This window comes from Fonsecaea monophora (genome assembly GCF_001642475.1).
Source record: "Fonsecaea monophora strain CBS 269.37 chromosome Unknown Scaff1, whole genome shotgun sequence".
NCBI classification, from domain to species: domain Eukaryota; kingdom Fungi; phylum Ascomycota; class Eurotiomycetes; order Chaetothyriales; family Herpotrichiellaceae; genus Fonsecaea; species Fonsecaea monophora.
The window spans coordinates 105,026-115,297 of NW_019173932.1; the positions used below are offsets into that span (position 1 = coordinate 105,026).

At 53.5% G+C, this 10,272-nt stretch overlaps 2 protein-coding genes across 2 annotated transcripts; one reads left to right on the plus strand and one right to left on the minus strand.

Annotated features, from left to right (window-relative positions):
- Window positions 1-443: 443 nt before the first annotated feature.
- On the plus strand, window positions 444-2,969 carry AYO21_00037 (hypothetical protein; the record flags this gene model as incomplete). The annotated part of the gene is made up of 1 exon (XM_022650029.1): window positions 444-2,969. The coding sequence occupies one exon, from the start codon at window positions 444-446 to the stop codon at window positions 2,967-2,969; it is 2,526 nt and encodes an 841-aa protein (XP_022517355.1).
- Window positions 2,970-8,113: 5,144 nt separating this feature from the next.
- AYO21_00038 (hypothetical protein) lies at window positions 8,114-9,971 on the minus strand (the record flags this gene model as incomplete). Its single annotated transcript, XM_022650030.1, has 2 exons — window positions 8,114-9,345; window positions 9,431-9,971. The coding sequence occupies 2 exons, from the start codon at window positions 9,969-9,971 to the stop codon at window positions 8,114-8,116; spliced, it is 1,773 nt and encodes a 590-aa protein (XP_022517356.1).
- Between the last annotated feature and the right edge of the window lie 301 nt (window positions 9,972-10,272).

A 10,272-nucleotide genomic window follows, 5' to 3' on the forward strand; every position in this document is an offset into this window, starting at 1 on the left:
CATTTCGCATCGCGCTATATCAGAGATATCTGAAGTCTGCCCATTGTGGTATTGATCAAACCGAGGATGCGATAGAGAGGACGAATCTCCATTAACAGCCAGCCGTACAAGGACATGAAGACTCTGTGCATATACTTGACCGTAGAGAGTCCTCCAGAGCATATAAACTCTAGCGCAATTTCAATATCATTCTTCTAAACCACATCCATCCATCTCCTCCGTGCAATTCCATACGAGCACTGACGATAAATCCCAAGACCTGCACCCGAAACATCGCCTCAAGATTGGCAGTTGACCTCTTCACAAGCATACATCCGTGTTCGAAAACCGCTTTACCACCATCATGCAGTGTCCCCGCCAGGACGACCGCAGATGAAGTTTCAAAGTTCGAGTGCCAAAAACACCTTGCCTCTACACGTAGCGGCGTCGACGTGGTCCCGAAAATGTCCGAGTCACTCAACGTCATTGCCCTGATATCGGGCGGCAAGGACTCGTTGTTCAGCGTCCTGCACTGTCTGGAAAACGGGCACAGGGTCGTTGCGCTGGCCAACCTCTACCCGAGCACGAGCCGCGAACAACAAAAAGGAGATGCTCTCTCAAACGGTCCTCGCGAAGACGACGGGTCAGAAGAAAGCGATCTAAACAGCTTCATGTACCAGACGGTTGGGCACTCCGTGATCCCCCTGTACCCAGAGTGTCTCGGCATCCCGCTCTACCGGCGGGAGATCACCGGCTCGGCGGTGCAGATGGGTCGTTATTACGATGCAGGGCGAGGCCAACTCGATGTCGCGGCCGATGAGACTGAGGACCTGGTGCCCCTGTTGAGACAAGTCATGCAGGCTCACCCCGAGGCGAATGCTCTGTGTTCAGGCGCCATACTCTCGACGTACCAACGGACCAGGGTCGAGTCTGTGGCGGTCCGGCTCGGTCTAACCCCACTGGCATATCTCTGGCAATATCCAGCTCTTCCTCCCCCAGCGGGACGAGGAGAATCCCTAAGTGGGTTGCTAGACGACATGAACGCCGCGGGGTGTGATGCCAGAATCATCAAGATCGCGAGCGGAGGCATCAAAGAGAGTCTTTTGTGGGCCAACGTCGCAGACCCGAAAACCCAGCTGAGGCTCGTCAACGGGCTACGGCCTTTCTTTCCCGGGCACGAGTTTTGGCTCCGTGGAGCGGTCCTGGGAGAAGGGGGAGAATACGAGACGCTGGCTGTCAACGGGCCCCGAAGACTTTGGAGGAGGAGAATTGTCATTCCACCAGAGCACCAATCCACTTATACTGGGGAAGGGGGCGTGAGTTACCTCCGCTTGGCGAAGTCTGGGACAGAGGAGAACATTGCAGACCCACCAGAGGCGCAAGAAGAGGCTCTCAGGATACCGCGAGCGTTGGACGCCCAGTTCCAGGCCGTTCTGACTGTGGTGGAAGCTCAAGAAGCGGCGAATGTCGACAGAAATGCCGACAGGCTCAACGAAGCAGACTCAAAGTCGTCACTACAGAGGCTGGACTCCCCCTTGCGAAGGACCACGTGTCTGGCCTCGAGACACATGTCGATATGTAACATTACTTGGAGTGACCCGAGCGTTGACGGGAGTTCAGGCAGCGCTGCCCGCCAAATGCAAGGCATATGTGATCAGCTGCAATCTTTGCTCGAGTCGGAGACAGGTTCTCTCGCCAACCCGGTGAGACTTACGCCGTCCAATATCGTCTCCACCGTCTTATTGTTAAAGGACATGTCGAATTTTGGGGCGATCAACCCGATCTACGCTTCGATATTCCGCTCGGGCGAACCTAACCCTCCAGCACGCGTGACCATAGCATGTCCATTGCCAGGAAACACCGAAGTGAGTTTGAATGTGCTGCTCGACCTGGGACCTCGCGACGAACGGCGGGGGCTGCACGTGCAGAGTCGGAGCTACTGGGCGCCAGCGAATATCGGCCCATATAGTCAAGCCATCTGTGTGCCCCTGGACAGGGAAGGGGAATCGGAACTCAATGTCCACGACGCAGAACTGGTGGAGATGGTCCATATGGCCGGACAGATCCCTCTTGTTCCGCACACCATGGACCTCTCACACGCAGGGTTTCCCGAGCAGGCTGTGTTGAGCCTGCAGCATCTGTGGCGCGTTGGGCAAGAACGAGGTGTCGATATCTGGCCCTGGGGGATAGCCTTTTTGGAAAACTGCACGGACGGCCCTGCTCGCGCGAGAGTCACATGCAAAGTATGGCAGCAAACTCACGTGAATGGTTTGGGAGTGACACAGATTGTTGAAGACGGGGAAGACAACGGGACTGACACATGGTTGGATGCTTGGGACATGCAGTACAACCGTGCTGCGACATCCAGCGCACAGACGACGGTGGGCGAACATCTTCATCTTCTCCCGAGCCCAAGTGTGTTCCTCAGTGGGAACTCGCCTACCTTCATCCTGCCCTTCATAGCCGCCGAAGTTGCTTCTCTGCCTCGAGCTGCGCCGGTCGAATGGTGGAGCATGGGACTCACGAACCTGCCCAAAGCGCCAGCATCAAAGCCCAGAGTGTCGGTGGCTCGGAGAGAGCTTGCTTGGGGGTCCATTGTCAAGATGACAGTCCTTCCAGCACACGGGAAAGCAGGGACAACCATTCACTTGATCACAGTGCTGGCCCGCCAAGGGGAAGGGTCTGGGACTAGCGCCGTGGATGGCGCAGACGTGGAGAAGAGCATCCTAGACCTGATCAAAGCAGAAGACACTTATGAGGTGTTGACATTGGCATCGACAGAACTGGTGCATGGTACCGCCTTCATCGCGCGGCGGAGGCAGGAGGAATGGACCGGCATGAGGGAGCAGCATCTCTTCAAGGGCCTGGCGGTTATACCGTGCAACTCGCTGTTTGGAGACTCGGGGGTTGAAGGAACAGCGACATCCTGTCCGCCCCTTTCCGTCGCGATGGTCATGCGCATCGACCAGAATCGGAGGCACTCGGGCTGAAGGTGGTGTGCACTGTTTCATCCTTGGATCCCTGATCATGGATTCTAAGAATATCACCTTCGCAGACGAACAGCTGACTTCCCAATAAACAGCAGCAGCGCAAGCGCTATTGAAGGCATTCACCTCTTCCAGACGCCTCATGAACAAGAAGTCACAGCAGACCTGTAAGAGCCAATCCTTGTCTTCATTCCGACAACAGCTTGCGCCGTAAGAACACGCGCTGGGAGTCACGAGGCTGAGGTGCAACCGCCAGCGAATCACATTCAAGCGTCTAGCCTGAGAAGTCAGCTGGAATTTTTGACGACACTTATAAGCGCCGAGGTATGGTGTTGGCAGACGACCGCGGCGGCAACTGAGAGACCTCTCTTCTGGCCTTTCAGGGAGGCTCGATTGTTGATGGGAGTGTCTGCTTCCACGTTGACTCGGGCGCCTACTAGTCATCGCATGTTGGTTCTCCAGGGCGACTAGCTATTCGCCCCTTGGTATGCCCACCTATCTTTCAGCATCAATGCTATCGCCCTCGCCTCTGGATTGCCGCCGGGAGAAGTGCAACAGAAAAAAGTCGCAGTTGGGATGTCTTGGGTTTGGATGGGATAAGGATTGGGTCAGCGCACAGACTGGGAGCATCCAATACTCAACGTTCGTGGGCACATCGCCAGCACTACTGATGCAAGACGTCGCTACTGACGAGCTCTTGGTATGCAATCTGGGCGGTTCGTGTGTTCCAGTCGACAGCGCCTGTAGTCTCGTGCGCAATCGCAGGCGTCCAAAGAGACGCTGGAGGGCTGGTTGAGTGGCTAGCTGGATGGCCGAGCACTGTCCTCCAGTGTGTACCCGACCCTTCGACCCTGCAGATGATGTGCAGTTTCACATGGCGACCAACAAAGTCCAGGGTCCCCGAGTCCCAGTTCGGGCAATGCCGTACCTGGAAAGGTACGTAAAGACAGATAGATACCCAGTCCCCACCGCCGTGCGGACGTCCACACACCCATACACAGAGAGAAGAACCGTAGGCCTTAAAACAGCGACATCTCGTCCCGCTCTCTGTGCCTATCCACCCCGCCATAGAAAGCTTACTTGTCCAGGTAACACTCGGACGTGCGAACCGGTTACCTACCCACCCACCCAGCCATTCGGCCTCTCAAGCCAGCGGTTCAGCCAGCCAACGATCCCGCAAACCGAGCAGGAAAACTCAAAAAAGTAACATGCACGCACGAGTGAGACAAGAAGATGGCGACGTATGTAGGCCGAACGAATCCGGCCGCTGTGTTTGGTTTGTGGGGGAAGGATAAGCAGAAGAAGGTTTCGCAAGCTTGAGGTCGGCGTATGCAGGTAGTGTGCAAGTATGCAGGTACTGTCCAAGTACGTAGGTGCTAGATACACCTTTCCTGTGGATGTGGATGTGGATGAGGATGCAAATGGTAGACGGGCTGATCGAGGAAGAGAGGGAGACAGGGACAGACAGAGCGGGGGCCCGGAAAGGGTCTCAATGAACCTGCATGAGCATGAGCATGAACGGCTGCCCTGCTGCTGAGGTATGGGATACAGGGTATTGTAAGGACATGGTACTAGATACCACCAAGGTACACTCCGTCTGTCGTCCGTGCGAGATACCTACGGAGTAGATACACGAACCATGTGTCCCGTGTCCTGTGTAAGGTACCAAGTACCTACCAAGTACTGGTACCTACGGGAAGTTTACGTACGGGGTATCCATCCTCAAGGGTTCAGTGTCCAGTGTCCAGTGTCCAGTATCGTACCAGGCGTACCTATCCTTTAGGCGGGCTCCATCCTCTAGATCTCACCAAACCCTCTCGCCCTGCTCATCGGACCCCTCTTTGCTCGGTTCCTGGTCCCCTAGTCCTTGATTCTTCATTTTGAGGGGGAAATGGAAATGTTTGACTTTTCGCTCAATAATTACCCTTCTTCGATCCGTTCTTTGATCTCCGAAGGGAGGAGGGAGGGTCGGAGGGTTCAGAAGAAGAGGCGGGGTTGTAGTGGTGGCGGTTCAAGTAGCTAGGTAGTGGTGGTAGTGGTAGGTGACCTGCCGGCTATCAATCTGGGGAACAGATCGACCTTGAGTCGAGTCGATCGGCTGGTGTAACTGGGCACTGGGTAAAAGCGACTCGGTGGAACAACCGAAGATATTGAGTTTGTTGTTCGTTGTTAGGTACAGATTCTCCAGCTTTGGGCTCTGACGAATGGGCTGGGCGGGCGACCCAACCTGGTGGCGCAGCTGCAGACCTGGGAAAGAGAGAGAGACAGAGAAAGTTTGTTGTTGGGACTTGATCCGTAGGGCTAGAGAGGCTTAAAGTGCATGCATAGCCAAGCACCCATCACCCACTACCCTCCACCATCCACCACACGTAGAGAGATAGGTACATAGGTATGTACCGAGTAGGTAATGGACAATGATACCCGTACCCAGATTCCGTAATGATCATCTCTGACCTTGCACTCAGTCTTGGATTCTTCTTCTCCCGAACAAGCCACAAACCACACCAGCCTTCCACCCCTCCCACCATCCCACCATCCCCGCGGTAGGGTTCACCTGCGTGTACTCGATATGTGTGTGTGCACAGTGAGAGAGAGAGAAAAGTGTGGGTGGACCAGGACCAGCCAGTTCGTAAAGTTATTTCTCCGAACCCATACCCATACCCATACCCGCACCCGTCGCTTGAATACTCCGGTATTTGTCTTTGTAGGTTACGGAGAGGTAGCCGGTGTGTGTGGGTGTGGGTGTATCCAGGGTGTGTGGAGACTCGATTGGTAGATACGAGTTTCTGCGCAGGTGGCCAGGCACCTGGATAAGGACGAGTAATAGCACGGAATATTTTGCGGAAAATACAGTAGATACCTACATTCGAGTAAATGGTAAGCACTCCGCAGTGAGCGCTGAACTTTCCGCCTCAGCATCTGGTGTCCGGTGCCTGGTGCCTGGAAAGGTCCCCTACCTCTGAAGATAGGCGGGGCGTCCGCGCCAAAGCCTATCTCATCGCGTGTCGCGTCATCGTGTTTACCGCGTAGCGTCGCGTCAAGTCGCGTCTGTTTGACTTTGCAGGTTCCCTTTTTTTGCCTTTTTTTTTTCTTCGTCCGCCATTCAGATTCGCGCACGACGCGTTTTTTCCACGCTTTGTTTTCTGGTTGGGCCGTCCGTGGATCTACTGTACTTGGTACAAGGAGGTGAAGAATGAGGTGCTGGTGACATATCGACCCAATTGCCAATCGGAGTGCGAGTGCACGTACGTAAAGGAAGAGAAAGGAAAGGTACTTGCTCGGACGGTACGAGTGGTGTGGTACCTACAGTAGGTGGAGAGATAGTACCGAGTATCTTGTACCAAGTAGGAGTTTCTTTACGAGATCCACGACTTAGGTCTCCATACACTACTCGTAAGTGCTTGCATACATACAAGTGTATTCTCGTCCGAGTTGATAGACAGGTGGATAGGCGGAAAAACTGATAAGGTGATAGGACCAGTACTCCGTACCCAGTACCGAGTACTCGGCAAGAGGTACGAGGCACCGAGTAATGAGTAAGCTTTCCTTTCTTTTTCATTCAGCTGAGTGTTCCCGTGTTGAGCCTCCTCGTCTACTGTCCCGCGCGCTCTCACACGAGTGCTTGGGAATTACCCCTGCACTAGCCTCGTTTCATATCCCGACGTACGTGCATTGCGTTGCCCGCAGTGCCCCTTTTACTCGGAGGACCTCAGCCGCCTCAACCAGCCGCTGTCGCCCATCAATGCCATGATGTACTACCTGGCGAGCTGAGCAGTACTCTTGTCACATCACCTCATGAAAAATATGCACCTCGTATCATATCATCGACTCGTAATTTTTTTTTCCTCGTTTGCAACCGCTTACCCTTCTCGTTCCCCCCTTTTTCTCTTGCTCTCTTTTCGATTCCCCATCTCACCCTGCTCGACCATTCGCCAATTCAATCGCAATCACGATCGTAATCGCGTAGGGAGGAAAGGGGTAGACAGATACCATGATGTACTCGAGAGGGAGGGCAGGGCCACTTGAGTGAGAGGAACCAACGAAAAAGAAAAAGATAGCAGAAACGAGATGAAGGAGTAATGTACACGAAGGGGATTTCTCGCCCAGTACCTTATGCCTAAAGCCCCAGTGCCACGTCCCCCTGCAGGCAGGCAGGCTGGCCAGGGCCATCCAACTCTAGACCCAGCCAATGCAAAAAAGTTTTCTCTGGATCGTTCTGGGGGTTCTGGCGTAATCTGCTCCAATATCCGTTATCTGTTATCGATATTGATATCGATATCTTCCCGGCACATCACCGTCAGATCAGAACCTGCAGAGTACGCAGGTATCTAATGCCAGAGGATCGACTGCACTTAATTTTGTCAGAGCAGTCCTGTAATGTGTACCTACCTCGTGGCACACTATACTCAATACTCGACACTTGCACGGAAGACTGATGCTTACATCAAGGCCCTGCCTACTACTCCGTACTCGGGTACTCAAGAAGAATTCAATGTCAAAAGTTAACAATATCTAGTAGTACAAGTACACTGCGGTACATACAGGAACTCTGGAATGGCTGTCAATACTGCGTACGAGCATTGTTGCTGTTGCTGTTGCTCTCGCTGTCGCTGATCGTCCTCGACTTTGTCTGGTCTTACATCCTCCGAGAGCCTGCGCTTCAACCTCTCATCTCCATATCTCCATCCTCACAAAAGGAAAAAGTTTGGCTGAAAAGTCAAAAGCAATAAAAAATTTGATCTCGAAAGAATGAAAAGAAAAAAATCTCGGTCGTCCTCCGCCTCCAAACTCCTTCCCCTTCCCTTTCCTCTCCTCCCTGATGACTGCCACCCACCAAGAAAAGGCCATAGAATACAATGGGTGTTGAAAAGTAGAAGTTAAAAGGTTCTAAATCACTTTTCTTCCCATAGACATACACATTCTTGAGCTCCTGCGTTGGTTTTTCCCCGTCTCGTCGACTCCGATTTGGCTGCCCCAGTAGGGTGCTTTGGCGAGGTATCCCTGACAAATATTCCTGTATTGGTCCTGAATCACATCATAAAGATCATTGCGGTCGTGGTTGTTTTGTGTGTTGTTGTTGCTTAGAGTTATTTCGAGTTTTCACATGATGATTCTTGGGTTCATTCGTGAGGTCACATCTGGTATATTTACAGGGATTCGTCTCGCTTTCTCTTCTTCAAAGCACGCTTGCTTTCTCCCGATGACGAATCGGAAGCGCTGCTGCTAGACGACGTTGCCAAAGCGGCTCTCTGTGCCGCCTCGTACAGCGCATGGCCCATTTCCTCGTCGAAGGGTTGATGGGGTTGGAGTTCTCCATTCTCAAGGACACCCATCACGATGGCACCGCTACCATGGGTACGGGCATGTTGAGCGAGGTTGTCTGAGCGAGAGAACTTCTTGCCACACTCGTTGCATTCGAACGGCTTGTCTTGTGTGTGCAGAGAGCGGTAATGACGCTTAAGATGTTCTTGTCGGCGGAAGCGGCGTGAGCACAGCGTGCAGACAAAGGTCTTGGAGGGGTCCTCGGTCAGGGATTGCTTGCGTCCACGTCGGTTGGCGGGAGCTTGCGACGGAGTAGAGCCATCGGCGTTGCTTGAGCCGTTGTTGTCATCATTGTTGCTTTGCTGCTCCTGGGGAGTGCCATCGGAGTTGCTTTGGCCATCGGCGTGGCTGTTGATGTGGGCATCGGACTGAGTGAAGGAATGGAACTCCATATCACTGTCAGTCGAGCCAGTGCGCTTCATCTTGCGTTGAGTCTTCTTCTTGGATGCGCAGCACGAACCCGAGTCAGAAAAGGATGAAGCGGGAGGTGACAACAGCCCCGCGTGGGCGGCGTGTTCGTCCTCGTCAAAGCTGCCGAAGCTGTGAACACTCAAAAAGTCCTCCTCTTCACCGATCGACAACTTGAGTCTCTTGTCGCCGTTATAGGCAATCTCGGGGTCGGTAAAGTTGACAAAGCTGAACTCGTCTTCCGAGTCGAACTCGGTGCAGAAAGAAGTGTCAAACGAGGGGTTCTCAACGAGAGTGAAGGGGTCGGCAGTTTCATGCTCGGGGGTGATGGGGAAGGCTTGTCCCAGGGCAAATTTGTGCTCGTCGTCTTCGGCCGACAGAGTTGGCAAGGGGGGGAAGGTCTGGACGGGAGCCGAGACCACGGGTTCGAGTGAGGTCGAGGTCAAATCTCGCAGGTTGACAAATTCAGCCACGGGATAGGCAGATGGCGAGACTTGAGATTGGGGTGAAGCTGGGGCCAACGAGGGTGATGTGCAGCTGCTCAAGTTGATGGTGCTAGCTGTGGACGTGGCAGAACGAAAGGAGTCGGTGCCGTTACTGGGCACCATGGCGGCCTTGGCATCACCGGGATGCGGGAAAATGTGCACCTCTGCCGTTTTCCTCGTCAGTCAAACTGTTTCACACTCACTCCCCCCTCTTTGGGGAGATTTTCACTGAAACCGGATAGTACTTACGTCCGTTCTCCGCCCACTCATCGAGAAATGTGAGAGGCTGCATTTCCTCCTTAGATGCTTCGATGGGCAAGTTAAAATACCCGGCGGCGTGCACGGGCGTCTGGTTCACACTGCTGGCCGGAGGGCTGCTAGCGGTGCTAGGACACGCTGAGAGACATGGAGTAGGAGGTGAAGAGTGCCGGCTCTCCAAAAAGTGTCCGTGTTCCATGTGGGCGTTGCTGTCCAGCATCATCTTAGGCATAGCCATGGGCATGGCCAGGGTCAATGGTGGTGATGCTCGGGGAGTCAGAACCTGCTGAGGCACGTAATGGGCGTGAGGGTGTCCTTGAGCAAACGAAGCCGGACCTTGCCAGTACTGGTGAACCATGTACTGCTGGTGCGGGTGTTGGTGTTGCGGGTGATGAGGATACCCAGCCATGGGGCTATATGCAGGCTGCTCTGTTGGCATTGGCGTGAACACAGCGTTATGTCGTGCGTCCGAGTCGGGCCGGTACTGGTAGAATTGGATCTGTTGAGTTGCCATTGGATATGAAGCTTCCATTTCGAATGGTCTTTTGACAGAGAATAGAAAAACTTGTTTCTGTTCCTCCTTTTGTCCTTCGTTCGGCTTACTGTCTCTGGCAGGAAGCCTTGGAAGTGATTGTGGTACAAGTTGGTACAAAGAAAATTGCGATGTGTCCAATGAATGGCTATGTCGTCGTCGTCTCTCGGGTTGTGTCCCTTTTTGTTCTTTTGGTCTCTGGTGGTCAGGTCACTAGCTTAAGCTGTACATGTAATAGTTGCAGGATATGCTGGTAACCGAGCAGGATCTCAAGTCAGGGGATTAGAGATGGAGGTATGGT